Source organism: Trichomycterus rosablanca, chromosome 27 (genome assembly GCF_030014385.1).
Source record: "Trichomycterus rosablanca isolate fTriRos1 chromosome 27, fTriRos1.hap1, whole genome shotgun sequence".
NCBI classification, from domain to species: domain Eukaryota; kingdom Metazoa; phylum Chordata; class Actinopteri; order Siluriformes; family Trichomycteridae; genus Trichomycterus; species Trichomycterus rosablanca.
The window spans coordinates 15,412,289-15,430,675 of NC_086014.1; the positions used below are offsets into that span (position 1 = coordinate 15,412,289).

The 18,387-nt window shown below is 39.9% G+C and overlaps 1 protein-coding gene across 2 annotated transcripts in view; it reads left to right on the plus strand.

Annotated features, from left to right (window-relative positions):
* The window catches only part of LOC134304192 (complement C3-like), a 30,415-nt gene that overhangs the window by 4,781 nt on the left and 7,247 nt on the right, over positions 1-18,387 (plus strand). For both annotated transcript variants that reach the window (XR_010007778.1, XM_062989777.1), the window contains exons 4-30: positions 531-696; positions 2,089-2,159; positions 2,657-2,748; positions 2,865-2,947; positions 4,184-4,271; positions 4,831-4,933; positions 6,355-6,469; positions 6,557-6,672; positions 6,757-6,900; positions 7,063-7,278; positions 7,632-7,832; positions 8,537-8,695; positions 8,809-8,935; positions 9,563-9,631; positions 10,573-10,857; positions 11,284-11,527; positions 12,325-12,410; positions 12,528-12,667; positions 13,276-13,485; positions 13,574-13,640; positions 13,828-13,914; positions 14,027-14,230; positions 14,890-14,965; positions 15,054-15,213; positions 15,520-15,624; positions 15,882-16,026; positions 16,368-16,531. Coding sequence is in view for 1 of the 2 variants with exons in the window: in XM_062989777.1 (XP_062845847.1) it covers positions 531-696; positions 2,089-2,159; positions 2,657-2,748; positions 2,865-2,947; positions 4,184-4,271; positions 4,831-4,933; positions 6,355-6,469; positions 6,557-6,672; positions 6,757-6,900; positions 7,063-7,278; positions 7,632-7,832; positions 8,537-8,695; positions 8,809-8,935; positions 9,563-9,631; positions 10,573-10,857; positions 11,284-11,527; positions 12,325-12,410; positions 12,528-12,667; positions 13,276-13,485; positions 13,574-13,640; positions 13,828-13,914; positions 14,027-14,230; positions 14,890-14,965; positions 15,054-15,213; positions 15,520-15,624; positions 15,882-16,026; positions 16,368-16,531 (3,723 nt within the window). In the remaining variant the exon portion in view is untranslated. The remainder of the gene's footprint in view (positions 1-530; positions 697-2,088; positions 2,160-2,656; positions 2,749-2,864; positions 2,948-4,183; positions 4,272-4,830; positions 4,934-6,354; positions 6,470-6,556; positions 6,673-6,756; positions 6,901-7,062; positions 7,279-7,631; positions 7,833-8,536; positions 8,696-8,808; positions 8,936-9,562; positions 9,632-10,572; positions 10,858-11,283; positions 11,528-12,324; positions 12,411-12,527; positions 12,668-13,275; positions 13,486-13,573; positions 13,641-13,827; positions 13,915-14,026; positions 14,231-14,889; positions 14,966-15,053; positions 15,214-15,519; positions 15,625-15,881; positions 16,027-16,367; positions 16,532-18,387) is intronic.

An 18,387-nucleotide genomic window follows, 5' to 3' on the forward strand; every position in this document is an offset into this window, starting at 1 on the left:
CATAGATTTAGGGGTCCTGGGGACCTGGGTTTTAACCATCCTTTTAGCTACTGTCTCTTTGAGCAGTTTGGCATGTTTTCCCATTATCCATGTGAGTTCTCCTCAGGTGCTTTGGCTATCTCTCTAACCCCTACAATGTTGGCTGCTCTAAATTACACCTAGGTAGAAGTAAATGTATTAATGGGGTGTGTCCAGCAGTCACCAGACTCACCGTGACCATGATCAGGGTATGTGAAGCACCTGTGTATATAAATTTAAGTATTTGTGTATTTTTTTATATTGTATTTATTTTTATTTTTTTACAAATAATAAGATTATTGAAATTAAATCTTTAGAACATCAGTTAAAAATAAGTTGTTCTAAAATAATTGGAATTAGTTTGTTTATTACATTGTTACTATCATTACTACTTGGTTTGAAATGTAAATCTAACAATGTTTAATGTTTGATTCAACACTGCTGTCCAAATATTTTGGTTAATAACTTTTATTGTTAATAATGTTAGTAAAATATGTAAATGTTTTGTTCAGATTAATCCGAGCTTACTTCAGCCAGAAAAGGAACACATCAATTATTTACAGTTCGTTGCTAGTTTTGGACAGTTACAAGAACTAAAGTTCATCAGTAAAGTTTCCTTTCATGCTGGTTATATCTTCATCCAGACTGACAAACCCGTCTACAATCCAGGGGATCGAGGTAAGAACTACAAACACTAAACAAACACATTCATATTGAATAAAATAATAAATAATAATACATATAACTGAACCACACATTGTCCATCTCACTGTACACTGGTCACTTGTGGGCAAACATGAATCCACTGAACTGCTGGTTCTGCTTCATGAGAAACAGAATACTGGCATTAACTGATTCCAGATTAGTAACATTGACACCCTCTTAATAAACTAATAAAATTCGTTTTAAGTACATTTTATTGGTTATGAAGATAATAAAATGATCAGGCGGGAAAACTGAGGCTGTGTTCCAATCCACATTACTATGGTAAATAGTGTGCAGTGTACCATTCAGTGAACAACCCGCGCTATAATCTATAGCTATAACGCGCTATAACTCTCTGTGAATTTTCAGGTACTGTAGTCCCGTTAACGGCGTGCCGTGTTGCTAGGCAACATGAGAGCGAACATAACATTCACAAACTATTAGACTATTTCTTGGACGAAACACCCGCTTAATGATTAGGATTACTGTTTATATTAATCTGGACATTTTCATGTATAGTACATGAGTTAAAATAGTGCTCAACCAAGTTTGCACTTTGTCTTTTCAGTGGCGTATTAATATGGAATGATGTGAGCTGGTTACAGGTGCGTTTATATCGGGGATTTAACAGCGGCTTTAAACGCAGCTCAGCCAATCAGATTTTAGGACCGGAACTATCCGTTTTATAAATTGTTTTATACAACCCCATCAACTTATAATATGCCAATAACAAAAGGATTTTCGTTTGGTATACGTCCTGTTTGGTATAAGTCCAAGGATCTGGAACGGATTAAGGACGTATACCGAGGTACCACTGTATAGTGTGTTGCTGATGAAATCCATGAAGTGCTACAGTGAAAATTACATTTTATTTATTTAATGAACACATTTTGAACTCTTAAAAAAAATTAATAATAAACACGCCGAGTTGAAGGTCTCTTTCAAATGAATTAAAAAGCTGAACTTTAAATGTCTATGTAGCAAACAAAAATCATCCTTATATCGCCTTTGGGCTTTCGGAGCCTTGACCTGAACCTCTGCGCACAGCGTCTGCAAATCGGGGCTGTATGAAGTCACTTTCATCTTTACGCAGGACTGTAAGCCGCCGTCTGTGAGGCGTGAGCGGTGTTTGTTTTTAACATTGTTCATGGTGGAGAATAGCTGCTCACATGTGGATCCGAAATTCGACTGTACTTATCATTTATTTTCCCAAGCACGCGGAGCCGCAGTATAAGGATGAATGAGCCGCGGGTTGCCGACCCCTGCTCTAGATAAATATATACATATACTAGAGTTTACATATGATTATATAATGATTAAATTGGTTTATATTATGATAATATATGTAATTTATTTTTTGTGCAGTGCGTTGCCGAGTGTTTGTTTCCACTCCTGAGTTTCAGGCTCACAACGGGACCATTTCTGTGGATATTCAGGTACGTCTGTTACCCTCTGATGCATTTATTGCTCTTTCTAACGTCTTGCTGAAGAAATACAGTAAATGTCCCTTTTAATAATGGTTGTTATTTCAAAACCAAAGCAATTTCCTGATTGACAGTTCAAACTTTTCAAGCCCCATTATGGTCAAAACAGCTTTTCAAAAGGACCTCAAATTGTCTGGTGCTATCAGCCTTGTATTGCAACAGTAGTGGGGAACTGGAAATGACTACAGTTGGAAACTGTAGAGGGTGTTATGACAGGACTTGTGGAAGGACCACAAGACCAAGAATAAGCTGGATTGACAACATCATGACATAGACTGAATTATCAAGGGCTAGTCTGCTACAAGTGACACAAGACAGGGCATTGGAGAAAGCTGACCCATCTGTGCAGACAACCGTTGCAAAGCAATGACACCAAAGTGACATGGCATGGTGACAGTAATCTCAGACAGTGTTCCTGTAGTTTCTGGCATTGTGTGTGTGTGTTTCAGAACCCAGATGGCATAGCAGTGTATGCTTCCCCCAGAGTCCGAGCTGTAGATGGCATTTACTCAGACATTTACACACTCTCCGACATTGTTAAGTATGTACTGTGGTCTTTGACTGTTCATAACACTGTTAAGTATGTACTGCAGTCTTTAACCGTTCATTACTCCATTTAAAAACATATTAACTCATAAATATTTGGACTTTTTAAAGGGAGGGAAAATGGAAGATTGTTGCCAAGTTCGACAGCTGGAAAGAGAATACGTTCAGTGCAGACTTTGAAGTTAAGAAGTATGGTATGTATAATAAGAACACTGTATGGACGAAAGTGCATGGACTCCTCCTAAGTTTTTTTTTTTTGTATGACTGGGACTTTATATATGTCTGTGGCTAATTTTACTGTCATTACATTTACATTTACGGCATTTAGCAGACGCTTTTATCCAAAGCGACATACAGTCTAAGCAACTAAAGGTTAAGGGCCTTGTTCAAGGGCCCAACAGTGGCAACCTGGCAGTGGTGGGGTTTGAACCAGCGACCGTCTGCTTACTAGTCCAGTACCTTAAACACTAGGCTACAACTGCCCCCAAAACACTGGTACAACACTATAGTACTACAGGCGTTTAGCGGATGCTTTTATCCAAAGCGACTTACAGTACTGTGACAGTTTACTGTCTACATAATTGAAGATTAAGGGCCTTGCTAAGGGCCCAACAGTGGCAATCTGGCAATGGTGGGGCTTGAACCAGCAACCTTTTGATTACTAGTCCAGTACCTTACCCGCTAGGCTACAACTGCCTTGTAAATACATAAAATATAAAACATTTTACCATGTATATAATGATGGTTTTGAGCACTATAAGCTTTGCTTGGCCCCACAAAATGACACAATATATGATGGAATCAATACGCATAAAACAGGTGCAATATATACTATGTTTATTTTTAATATAATATGAAAGTATTATACAATTACCATTAGCTATCCCTTTAACAACTTTAATAACATTGGTATTGCAATTGAACTAAAGTACTGTATATTCATCTCTGTAGTAACGTCGCCTAACCTGTGAGCTGTACAAGTCAGCTGTATCTAATCTCCACAACGATCCATAGCGCTTTTAGTGGCGAACAATATTATATGATTTGTATCCTATGGAAGCCTACAGCTGTTGTATTAACTATGCTATGGTATGGTGGTGTATGAGAAATCCATACCGTACAAGGAATCAAAGCCAGTGTACCGAATGTACCCTCATATAGCCCAGCTCTACTATAAGTTAAATTGTTAAACAAAATTATTTCAAATTTTTCATTCTTAATAGTTTACTTGAAATTGAATTATAATTATGTTTAGTAATTGCACAATGTAACAGAGATAAATGCATTACAGTGTCATTTGTATGATAGCAATGGACAGAGTAGCCATTTGAAAAGGGATTTTAAATCCCCATGTTATATTGATCTATTTGGTTTATAGATCAAATTTATATGGTTAAACCATTTTGGTTTTTTTACCTTGTTGTTTTTAGTTCTCCCTGCATTTAATGCCACACTGATACCAAAAAAGGCTCATTTCAGTCTGGAGGACCATGAGTTGGTGGTGGAGGTGCATGCCAGGTCAGTTCCAGCCAGCTTACATTTTCACAAAGCAGTGTAACTGTGCACTAAGCTAAAAAAAAAAAAAATTGGTATGTAGCTTCTAAACGTTTACATTTTGGTAATTCTATTGTTTTTATAAAAGTTAAACATAAGTTAAACTTTTCTTAGTGCTACTGAACATTTGTACAATACCTGCATGAGATATAGTTGGACAAAGAAGCTATTTGAAAATTACCCTATTGTGTATGCAGATCTGTTGAACATTTTTTATTAATCTCCATCATTAAATGAATCATTATTTAACTGATGATGGATAAATTGTTGCATGCAAATGGATATACTCAATTACCATGTGCACTTTGGTGACTTTGCACCTGCCTCCAACACCTTTACACCAGCACTCACAATGGCGCACTATACTCTCTCCACCACTTATGTCAGGTTCTCTACCAGACAGTAGAAGTTGCTGTCAAACTTTATTTATACACATAACGTTTGGCTAATTTGAGGGTTCCCATGGTGCTGGCCCTGTCACTATGCTTCATTTGTCAAATCAACATAAGCAATTTTTTCATAGGTATCTGTATGGTGAGAAAGTTGAAGGTGTGGCATATGTGGTGTTTGGAGTGGAGTTGAATGGGCAGAAAGTAAGACTGTCATCCATGAAGCAAGTGAAAAATGTAAGTAAGAGATGATGATCCAGATACGACCAGGTAAGACCATCAGGGGTGACAGATTCTCACAGCCCTGCAGAGTTCTGCATTCTACCTCAGTAATTACACAGAGTTAGCTCGTTAGCTAATAAGCACTCTCACAAACCGCTACAAGACAAAACTCTGTAGAGTTGCAGGAGCTTTCGCAGCCCTGCTCTATCAGCTACGACTAAAGTTGCACAAAATGAGGTTCATAAAGTCACGGTTTGATTAGTTTGGTAAGGAGGAACTCAAGTGGTGCAGGCAAATGAATATGCTTTAAATGCCAGAAATTTGGACATGGATCGACGACAGGTAAAAGCAATGCAATTTGCTTTAACTGAAGAGGAAGAAGGACATGATTTACCTTGCCAGAAACCAGCAAAGTGTAGGAACTGTGGAGGATCACACAATTCTGCCTCAAGAGACCTACCCAGAGGCATAAAGACTAGTTGATGAACTCCCTAATTTTAAACTAGAGAAATAGTTTGCTTTAGTAGTACAGTCAACAAAAATCTATAGCTAGCCAAACTGACCTAACCTGGCTAGATAAAGATAAACCACAGCAAACTACTTAAGCCCCAACAAATCAAAGATCATCAGTACACAGAGTACACATATGATAACTCAAACCCAGTCAAACAAAAAAACAATCAAACATGCCAACAAAAACAAACAGCAAGAAGAAAAAGAAATCAGTATACTCATAACAAGAACAGACTAAGAAATCAACCCAAGCATACCAGAGCATGTAAGAGACATAGAAATGAAAAATGCAACCCGAAGCACATCACCTAAAAACGGAAGCCAGTGTCACACCCACTCATCAGTGACCTAATGGAAAAGAACCCCAATATCCAATGGAATTGTCAGGGTATGAGAGCTAATCTGGCTAAACTGCAGCACCTGGCGGCAAAACAGAACCACAACACTGACTGACTGGCTACAGGTTACTATATTCAAAAGAAAGATGTACAGTGTCACACAGATAATGCCACAAAACAGCTTCTGCAGCCTTTATGTAGATGATACCTGCGTCGGCTACAAAGGGAGGAACATGAAAATCATGGAAAGTCAGTTGCAGTTGAGCATAAATAAGATCTACAAGTACTCGGTCCTTAATGGATGGCCCAGAGGCAGACTTGGCATTAAAAACTAAACAGATGCTGACTGAATTGGGTCCACTTTAACTGGAAGGACTTCCCAGAGGATTGGGGAGGGTTGGGTTTTGCACCTCAGTATTTATGCCTAAAGTTTTAGATTAGTAATGGTCAGGTGTCCACACACTTGTGCCCATATAGTTTATGTATAATTGTTTTAAATATATTACCTGACCCTGATTTTGATTTAACAATTCATCAAAAAAGCACAATCTGCACTTTTCCTACCCTAACACTTTTTTATATCAGTTAGATGGTGGCACTGTTAGTCTGAGCATTGCTGAGATTAAGAGCACTTACCCTGACATTAACAGCTTAGTGGGCTCGTCCATATATGTCAAAGCTTCTGTCATGACCAGTACAGGTAAGACAAGTGGACACTTGTAGTATTTTTGCTTTTTTTTTTTTGTATCGTTTTTTGGTCATTTACCCCATGTACTCTCGTCCTCAGGAAGCGACCTGGTGGAGACGGAAAAGTCTGGCATCAAGATTGTTTTAGCTCCCTACCTACTTGCCATAAAAAGCACACACAAGTTTTATAAAGCAGGCCTGCCCTACGACATGACGGTAACCTTATCACATAATCCTTAAAAAACCTGTGAATTTAATTTATTTACGGTCACGTTAAAGTGTCAGGATTTTGTCTTTCAGGTTATGGTTAGTCACCACGACGGCTCCCCTGCTCCTAACATTCCAGTTAAAATCACCTTCTTATCTGCACCCATCACAGCACACAGTGGCACCTTCAGCGTTTCCTTAAACATGCCATACAACCTGGACGTCAGGAGAATAACGGTGAGCTAAACCATTCAATGGCCAACATGACTTAACATGGCATAGATACTGGAACAAAAACTAACACCAACCTTTTATCATTAACATCTTAAAGCAGGGGTGGTGGAGGTGCTTTTTTGGAAAGCTGGATAAAGAGCGAGTGTGTGTTCATGGTGTTTTCAGGCAGAGACGGTGGTACCAGAATTGACAGCAGAGAAGCAGACAAAGCTGGATTGGTCGGTGCAGGCATACCAACCATTCAACTTTCATCAGATGAACTTCCTTTATATCAGCGTGGATAAGAAGAAACAGAGAGTGGGAGAGACCTTAAATTTAAAACTGCACATCAACACCTTCTCCCATTATGAGAAGAACCTCTTGAAGCATGTTTCATACACTGTGAGACACACACACACACACACACACTTTCACACTTTCGTTGTCAGTCTCTTGCTTCCGTTCACTGCAAAAATGTTCAGTGAGATTGAGGTCAGGGTTCTGTGCTGGTCACTCCAAAAATGTTCTCAAGCAGTTAACATTTTTATATTAATTTAAGCGAATTAAGCATTTTACATTTAAGTGTTCTAAAGGTGTTCTTATAGGTATACTAATGTATTAATTACAGTTAGAATAAACATGATTGGTGTTCTGTGTGTATAGTCCTATGGAATATTTAAACTCATGTATGTTCCCTGTTTGAACCATATCATGCGCCCCCCCCCCTCCCCCCTTTTGTATTTCATTTACTGTAGGTGCTGAGCAAAGGAAAGATCATCCGCGGTGGGAGGGTAACCGTAACAGGACAGGATGTGATTAACTTACCCCTGCTGGTGACTGCAGAGATGGTGCCAGCCTTCCGTGTTGTGGCCTACTACATTTTTCCCTGGAAACATAATATGGAGTTGGTGTCCGATTCCATTTTGGTGGAGATGGAGAGTCAGTGTGTGGGATCGGTGAGTTAGATTACTTGCTCTGTCCATTATTTATCTAGTAAGATAAGTCCACAACAATAACTTCTCCGTTAAGTGATAGGTGCAAAAGCCATTAAAACTCAAGAAGAATCCAAGTGTGCATTGTGTGACAGGGCAAATGACATAAAGAATGCATGTTGATTGCTGGTGTGAGAGTGTTTAGGGTGGTACAGTTTACCATGTCAGGGGTTTGATGCTTATTATGAGTATATAAATCTAATAAGGAAAATCAACATACCCTACCATGATCACGTTTTTTAAAACCTTGCCTACCTTTTATTTTATAAAGTGAAGCCACACTTATGACCCTTTAACTTGTTCCATATTTTACACACTGTTTTAAAGTAAGCCATGCATCCTAGCTTGGGCACGTTGTTGTGTTGATGAGAGATGTAGTAATGTAGACAGGTCCTGGTATCCTGTTTAGGAACTGATAAGCAGAACCAAAATTTAGTCTGTACCCGGTGTTTGTCGTTTTGTGTTTGGTCCTAAATTGGAACAGAGTTTTGGTTCCCAACCCTATCTATCAGATAAAATATTTACTTATTTTTAGTTTTTATTTATTTCTACGAAGGTGGTTGCATCAGCTGAAAAGCATTTATATGTAAATGTATTGAATGTAAAGTCACCTGTAACACTGCGATCCACCTTCTTACCTAAACGTATTTACTTGTCTTACCTTTTAGCTTGAGGTTGGACTATTCAGGGGTGAGGCAATTAACTCGTATTCACCAGGTGACAGCTTTAGCTTTCAAGTTAGGGGTGACCCGGGGGCAAAGGTCAGCCTGGTCGCTGTGGACAACTCAGTTTTTCTACTGAGCAAGAGCCATCTGACACAGAAGAAGGTGATGCACACACACACACACACACACACACACACACACACACATACTATCATTCTGTTATAATTACAGCTGCAGTGTGTAACCTGGGATTTAACTGAACTTTGCACACTCAGATGTGGAACACGCTCCTCCAGGGGGATGGGGGCTGCTCTTCAGGAGGAGGGGAGAACAGCCTAAAAGTGTTCATGAATGCAGGACTGAGCTTTCACTCCAGTTTCTTGTCAAACATGGAGATTAATGGTACCGTTTCCTTACATAATCTGGGGTTACAACTGTGAGTGCTCTGTTTTGAGAGATTCATCCTACTTGTATTTTATTCTTATGACACCTTTAGATTTTGGGAGGACCAAAAGGTTTCTCAATCACACTCTAGTGTCCTAGTGGACCTGACTGCAGCAGTGATCACATGGTGTCATCAAAATAGAATAGTAATAAAAGCTTCTTATGGATGTTGAAGCTAAGACAAGTACATTTATTTATTCCCTTTTCAACAGCAAATTTTAGTTTCCCTTATTTTACATTTTAAACTAATCTGTCAGTAGTAAAGTTTCTAGAGTTCCAGTTTCCTTTCACAGTACAAAGATGTGTAAGTTAGGTGAATTGGCCATGATGATTTTTTTTACATTGAACTGATGAATCGTGTAACGTGCTACCTGTCTTGTCATGAATACAATTAAACATGTCTTAATAAAACTGACAAAACAAACACATTTACATCTGGATCAGGATTTTCAATGTACACACTAATTTACCTCCTGTTTTTCTACAAACTCAGCATTGTGGCTGCCTAGAATTGATTTAATTATATTTAATTTATTTAATTATTCTTCACCTTATAACCCTTATAACTTTTTGTTACCTTTTCAGAATCACCATGCTCCAGGCAGACCAGAAAGAGGCGCTCTGATGAACAAATGCAGATCCGAGCCCAGCTCGGTGAGTGATAGCAAAATAATTGTTCTCTTTCTTTAAAGCTAGAAACCTGATTTTAAAGTAAATAGTGGTGGACTTGAACATCTAACACATCTGAGTAAGTTCTGTAACATCATCTGATCTGATCCTATATCAGATCCGTTGGTTTCTGTGGTAGTGGGCTAACAAATTACACTGCTGTGTCACCCTAGCACCAATGAAAATGAAGTGATTAGTGCACAAGCTAGAATATACTCTCTATGGCCAAAGGTATGTGGGCACTTGACCATGAACCTGTTACACATCCCATTCCAAAACCAAGGGCATAAAGCCTGCATTCACAGCCATAAGAACCATAGAGGTTGAAAAATGTGTTTGTGAGAATTTGTGGCCATTTAAAAGAGCATTAGTGAGATCAGGCACTAATGTTAAGATCAGGGCAATGTGGAGGTTGCTGGATTTTAGCTGCTATAGTCAGGATTGTTTGTTTGTTTATTAGGATTTTAACGTCATGTTTTACACTTTTGGTTACATTCATGACAGGAAACGGTAGCCACTCATTACACAAGGTTCATCAGTTCACAAGTTTAATATCGAACACAGTCCTGGACAATCCAATATCTCCAATTCACCTCAATTGCATGTCTTTGGACTGTGGGAGGAAACCGGAGCACCCGAAGGAAACCCATGCAGACACGGGGAGAACATGCAAACTCCACACAGAAAGGACCCGGACCGCCCCACCTGGGGATTGAACCCAGGACCTTCTTGCTGTGAGGCGACAGTGCTACCCACTTAGCCACCGTGCTAACCGTCAGGATTGTTATTAAAAAGCTTCAATTAGACATCAGTACTAGAGGTGAGTATCACCTACTGGTGGGTTTCTTAAATGTTGCTCTAGACACTGAATTTTCTGCATGTGTGCATGTATGTGTCTGTTTGTGTGTGTGTGTGTGTTTGACCAGAGAAAACCTATGCTGATGAGTATCTGCAGCGCTGCTGTAATGATGGTATGAGAGAGATCCCCATGCCGTATTCCTGCCGCCGCCGTGCCCTCTACATCACAGAGCCCTGGAGCTGTGTTCTGGCTTTCCTGCAGTGCTGTGCTCATTACAGAGGAGAGGTGCTGGGGGTTGTCACACCCCCTCCACCAACCACCCCAGAGCCCCTTACCACCACCACCACTTCACCTGTATTTGACCACATATTACGCCGCCAGTATAGTCTTTCACGTAAACAGGCACAAATAGGTACCAGCTCTAGTCTCACTAGTGTTTAGTTTGTTTGTACCAGGTGCTAGTACCATCCTAACCAATATAGAGCTCATAGGAGAGCCCACAAGTAGAATCACATTTAAGTAATCACAGTTTTGTCACTACATCTTGAATGAATAGTTAGAGCCTGAACACGAACCTCGACAGACTCCTGGCATTTAAGATCTTGTCGAATTTCTTATCAACTAGTGTTACTTTAGATATAAATGAACATGCTTGCTGCCAGCTATACTCACACCATAGTTTGACCATTTTGCAGTAAATTAAGAATGATTAAAGATATCGATGAAACCTGAGACCACATAATGTAGTTGTGTGTGTGTGTTTGATGGAATGCATCATTTCATGTTATGTTCACGTTTTTTCTGCTGTTAAAACTTCTAATTTGCTCACTGTCTTTAGAACATCCACAATTAACAGGTATGTCAGTGGTCATGAGAAGTCCTCCCATTCATACTGCTAGAATTGTTCCATTACTCTCCAAACTCCCTAATTCCTTCGTCCATGGAGACTCTAAAACCATGCCTCTTATGGAATTGGATGAAGAGGACTGCGAGGATCTCGATGATATTTACATTCGCACCAAGTTCTTTGAATCGTGGCTGTGGACAGACGTTCAGCTTCCTTCAAAGGCCGGATCAGATGGGTACGAATTTCATATTTCGGTTAATTCCAATATCATATTAAGTTTTTTGGTATTTCCTATTTTTTAATTTAGTTGTAGTACTTGGGCACTCAGGCAACGCAGGGGTCCGTTACACTAGTTCACCACTGCTGGGAATGGTTAAAAATCTTCACAATTTTTGACCAGTTAAAAATAATATAGTCTTTAATGAAACATTATGGAAAATCTTAAATTACCATTAACTTTGTATACATACTTTAATTTCAACCTTAATAGCTGCAAAAGTCTCAAAAAGTTGGGACAGGATCATGTTCACCTCTGTGTTCAATCATCTTTGTGGACTTATGGTGTGACTGATTCAGGTCTGAAAGTGGAATTTCAGCTAAAGAACCGTTCTAAGCTTCATTCTTCTGTTCTGTACTTCATAGTGCTCCTCATGTTTTCAATAGGAAAGAGGTCTGTCCTGCAGGCAGGTCAGTCTAGCGTCCGGTAGAACTCTTTGATGCGTTGTAACAAACGATGCCCCTACAGATGTTATCTATGCCATGGGCATAAAACCCAACCATTTTAACAGATCAAATGTGGTTTTGTGGTTGATTATTTCACAACAGTGTAATTAGCAGTGCAGTTTGGCGGTGGGTGGTTTAAGATGCAGTTTACATGATTAGTTACAGCTTTAGTTAACTAGAGTTTCATTTCATCTACTCACTTTGGTACATTTCCTGATGTCCTCAACTTTCTAGCTCATCCACATTTACATTTCTTTATTAATGAAACCTTTACATATAGGTTGTGTGTGTTTGGATTTTTTTTATTAGGTTGGCAGTTGCCCCGGTGGACACGGTTCTGCCCGACAGCATTACACAATGGGGCATTTTGGGTATTAGTGCCTCATCTAAGACAGGTGTGTCTCTGAAGCCCCTCTCTATATTCACTTCATCCAGCTCACTGTATATTTGAACATAATTGTGTAATTGTTCTGCGGACACAGGAAATGTTTTGTTATTTTGTGTGTCTGCAGGTTTTTGTGTTGCTGAGCCGTTTAATGTGCGATCGTGGAAGCCGTTCTTTGTCGACCTGCGTCTCCCTCGTACTGCAGCAAGAAATGAGCATGTGGAGATCAAAGTCGTGGTGCACAACCATCTGAACGAGAACCTGCAGGTTATTTTCAATGCTGCACATCCTTTTGTTTCAATTTTTATAAACCATTTAAATAAAAAACTCAACTTAACTCAAAATAGTTTTTTATGTCCAGGGAGATAGTAGGAGCATCACTTACTAACTACATTTCCCAAAATGCCTAGCAAAACTCTTTAACCCCACATGCCACAAGATGTTTAAAAAAATTATTACATTTCAATATTTACCTGCCAAAACCACAGCAAAATCTCTGCTATCGGTGGAGCTATGGATAAAAACATCAACACTACGATATTAAATCTGAGCTGATATAACCTTGCAAGATAGCATGTTGCTCACTAAAATGTTATTTTAGAATGTTATATGTGTTAGATTAAAGCCAGATAAAGACTTAACTCCTCAAGTGTTTTACTCTTCTTCAGTTCTTCTGAGATTAATGATTACATTCTCTACAATGACTGTGTGTAACAACACAGAAAGGTCAGTCTGCCCTTAGGATTCATGTTAGAAAGAATTTGGAGACTTTGAAGACTTGTGGACTGGCTAGTTATAAAGTTATTATACTTTTAGTGTAAGGAACTATGAAAGTGTCTGTGAAAAACAGAAAAATGGTGTGTGGGTGTGTGTAGGTGCTGGTGGTCCTAGCAAGGACAGAGGACATGTGCAGTGCAGCATTTTCTGAGGACCATAAGCAGCAAGTTTTGGTAGGAGCACGATCCTCTATCTTCCTCCATTACATTGTGATCCCACTCCGAGCAGGAGAGCTCCCCCTGCAGGTCACCGCATACTCTCGCCACATGACTGGACAAGACGCAATTCGCAAACCACTCCGTGTGGTGGTGAGACTCCACATTCTGTGTTCCATATACTTGATGTTCAGTACTTCTATACCAGCTAATGTCTAAATAGTGTGTGTGTGATCTCCAGGTGGAAGGTGTACAGAAGATGGATGTGAGGAGCTTTGTGTTGAACCCCACTGAACAGGGAGATGCTGGTGAGACTCTCATATCTTTCTTTAACTATAGTCAGTTCAGTGTAATTATGTGAACTGTTATTTCTTTAATTAGGCTGATACTGTCCAAAAAGATTTTTATAAGGTACAAATGTCACAAAAAACACATCCAAGTTTAGAATATCAGTTTGAGCTTTAATTATAAAATTTTTTTTTTGTGTGTGTTCAGAGGGAAATCAGGTGTTCAGGGTGAAAAAAGCAAAACTGAACTCGGTGGTTCCAAACTCCAGTCCAGAAACGTTTGTCAATGTTAGAGGTGAATGTTTAATCAGCATACTCATCAGTACCGCCTCAGACTGACTGAACATTTTTAAAGTTGTGTGTGTGTGTGTGTGTGTGTGTGTGTGTGTGTGTGTGTGTGTGTGTAGGTAATCTGCTGGCTGATAGTATTGATAACTGCATTAGTAAAGACTCACTGGCGGCACTGATCCGGATGCCCGGCGGCTGTGTGGAACAGAACTTGGCGAGCATCACACTGCCCCTCATTGCTGCCCACTATCTGGATGGTAGTAAGCAGTGGGAGATTGTGGGCATCCAGCGTAGAGAACAGGCTTTTCAGTACATCAAGAGGGGTACGATTGGTGGTGGAGAGTGTGTAATAATTGTTTCTATTATCTTTAGGAGGTTGTATCAGAATCCTCCCAGCTGAGTGGAATATTTTTTTTTTCGCTGTTTCCATCATTGAGGATGAATGGATGAAAGATAGATCTGGCTGGCTAGATTATAGATATATCATGGTTTGATCATAGATACATGTGTGGAGAAAAATTAGACACACTGATGAAAAGATGGACAGACAAATGAATTAATTATAAAAGAGTTAGAGCAGGACTGTCCAAACTATGACCTTATATATTTTAAATGAAAGTTGGTTAAAAAAAAATGAAATTTCTAGTTTGAACACTGGGTGTCGTTATAAAACAGTGTAAAACACTCCCCATCTCCTTCCACCATGACTCAAAATAATAACGACATTACACCTATGTTAATTTTCTGTATAGACCTGGCGGCTCCAAAGAAAAATTTGAGACACATTGGAAAAATTCATGTTTTTCACTGATTACATTTGACTGGAATTACAGAGAGTAATAATGTTCCCATTATTCACTGGTAAGCACAATCTTAGTGTGCACAACAAAGATTTAGGGTTAGGAATTATTCTACTAACTTTGTAATTGTGAGCTTGACAAATCACAATGTATGGTGCATAGATGTTGTGTGTGTGTTGCAGGTTATGAGAACCAGCTTTACTATCGTAAACAGGACAATTCGTACCCACCATATCGTAATGAAGGAACGAGCACCTGGTACTGTTACTGTCTACTGTACTCTTACCATTTACTACATTCACGCCAGTTTTTGAAATATGACTCCTGTTCTCTCTATTTCTAATAGGATTACAGCGTTTGTGGTGAAGGTCTTTTCCATGGCTCTGCGTTTCATTTCTGTCGATGAGCAGCACATCTGTGGCCCTTTGCTCTACCTGCTCAAGAACAAACAACTATTTTCTGGTGCCTTTAAGGAGGACAACCCAGTTTACAGCACCTCCATGACGGTAAGAGCACAACAGGAGGGCTGTGAGTATAAATCAGGGCTCTGCACTGGTGGACCCATGAGCAAGAACTTCTACAGCAGTGAATTGTTTTTTTAGGCAACGATTGGATCACAAGTTGGGGGTATTTAGCTGAGGTGTCTGTGATGTTTTTATTTGTGAGCAGTTCAGATTAAGGTGGTGCTGAATGGTTTTTTAGGGCGTGTTTATAATGTGATTAACAGGAGAAATGTAAACAGGCAGACCTAAGTCAGAAAATGAACCTGTGTGTGTGTGGATGTGTATGTTTGTGTGTGTGTGTGTGTGTAGGGAGGGCTGCAGGGAGCTGAATCTAGGGAGACACTTACAGCGTTTGTACTGATCGCACTGGCTGAAGCTCAGAGCGAGGTTACCTGCAGTCAACTGAATGTAGAGGTAATATACACACGTACACATAAACACATGCACACAACCTTACATGTAAAAACACACACATTCACAAACACACCAGTGGAGCCTATTGTAAAAGTATGGGAGAAAGGTAGGTAAGCTTGGTAAAATGGGGCGGGGAGGGGGACTTGGGGAGGCGTTAATAAAGTCATATGCAGGAATGTAAATATACTGTTGTGCTGTGAAAGCAGTTTCATTTGTGCACATTGCATGTGTATTGTGTGTGTATATGTGGTGTGCAGGTAGATTTTAGGAGAGCAGGATCATACCTGAAGGCACGATACCACAGGCTGAGCAGGCCGTATTCTGTAGCTATAGCATGTTACGCTCTAGCCATGAGTAACCAGGGCTGCATGAAGAGTGTTCTGCTAAAATCAGCTTCACCAGGTTCTCGCACCCTCAGCCCACACTACAACACTGTACCTTTAATTATTTCTTCATAATTTTTTCATCAGCTTAGAGTTTATCTGCACACAATAGAAAATAGTAATAAAATGATTTAAAAGCTCTTATTTGTTGATTTTGGTAGGTTTGAGGTGAATTTGAGTTTGAATTTTAACCCCTTTTACCCCTGACATTTTTAATGTTAAATAAAAAAATTATTATTGTACAATGGTACATTGTAATGTGATGTGCACACAACAGAAAACCTGTTGAGAGTTCTAACCCTCATTAGCAGATTCAGCCTGACCAGCAACAACATCTTTGTGTTATTCCTTCACTCTCAGATCATACACACTGGCCGGATGCAAATAACTGGTTCTTCACACTGGAGGCGACAGGTTACGCCCTGCTAGCTCTGCTTAAAGGCGGCCATATTGAGGAGGCAACCGCTCCCTTCAAGTGGCTGAATAAGCAGCGTGGGGTCGGGGGAGGATATGGAAACACACAGGTAACACAATTTATTTCTATGTAAATCTAAAATCTTCTACACACGCTGATTTTACTGAGGGCTTCATCCTGGTCAGGTAAGTCCAGCACTGGTCACAAGGATTTCTGATCGTTTATGCATTTGCAGACGCTTCTACTTAGAGAACCTGAGAAGCAGCTAAGGGTTAAAGACTCCACACTGACTGACAACAGTTGCAGGGTCCAAATAGTACCCTATCTGCTGCACCACCCACACTACCAGCTGCACCACTGTTCACATGTTTATTACAAAATCAGTTTCAGCTTGTTAATTTAATTCATCTTTATTTTAGATCCAGAGGACATTTTAGGTAGTGTGTGTGCTGCACAGCTCCAATGTCTTGGGGACCTGGGTTTGAACTTCCACCTTCTTTGAGACTGTTGTCTGTTAGGTGTTTTATAAGATAAGAAAAGATAAGATAAGATAATCCTTTATTAGTCCCACAATGGGGAAATTTACATAGTTAGACAAGAAATTATAACACATTGGGAGAGAGTAGGAGATAAAAAAAAAACCAGCAACCAGATTGTGCTCCCTGAGGAGAATATGGTAACACGAAAAAAAGCCCCTAACAGCACACAAGCACATGTAAACATAAGAACATAACATAGTCACACAACGAGCCACGGGTTAGGGATGTTGGAATAGGAAAAAGTAACCAACTACGACAAGCAGCCAACCAGCGATTCGCAGCCATATGTCGGCGCTCGCTGCCGCTCGTCCTGCCGTATTGGTGGGATTAAGCTAAGAGTGGAGACGTTGGTTGGGATTGGGAAAGAGTCTGTCAGTCTTCCATTCCTGCAGCAAGAAAAAGTCTGTACAAAGTTCGCGATAACATGGCTGTTTACAGCTCTTACTGCCCAGAATGAAAAAAAAACAGTCAGTGAAGGGGGGGTAGGTACATCGCAGCAGATTCTCTGGAGGAATTTACTTATCAGCGAGGCCGTTGCTGATAACAGGGTAGCCAAGAGCAGAAATGGCTTGTTGTTTTGTCTGAGCACTAAAAATTTTACTCTCAGAATGAATGAATGTGTCTCTGGTTCATCTCATTTCGCAAAGCCGTTAGTTTCTCCAAGATGGAATCCATATTTCAATATATATTCACAGTCTGAGTTCCAATGGCTCTGCCCACCATATCAATCAAATCAAATTGGGCAGTTTCTGGGGACCTTTGACAACTGACCCAACTCTTTTAATTTCCCGATACAGCAGGGCAAAGCCTAATCTAATCAGCAAAAAACCCCACCATCAAAGTTCCGAATAGATAAACATCCTCTACGTCCGCCAACGAAAGAGGTGCCAGGCACACGACCCTCCACTTCTCCCACGAATCCATCGCGTATCCTGCCATCTGCATTCCGTCGGGGCATGTGGGTTCCCCCGAACCCGAACTTCTCGATGAGAAGATGGTGTCAATAGCATTCAGAGACCATTTAACCAATTCCATAATTTGTTCTTTGAGGAGCTGTGCTAAGAAAATCTCTGTAAAGTAGAGTAGACGAGACAATACGATACAGGAGAAGCCAAGCAGGGAAGATAAGGGAGGAGGAGGGAAAAGTGCGTCCGTCTTCCACGAGAGCGAGAGAAAAAAAAAAAAAGTGTTTATTTTGTGTTTTTTTTGGATAGATGACAGACCATTCACTATATGTCCTACACACGTCCAAAAGCAGAATCTCTTTAAGAGTCTGCAGTAAATTTAGGAATAAAACGCTACGTCCTGCCTCTTGTGTTGTTATTCAGTGAGTTTCGCTGGCTGTCTAAATTTGGTTAACACAATTATGAGGACAATACAAAGTGGTTACACTTTAAATTTACACATCTTCAGTATCATGCTTAAC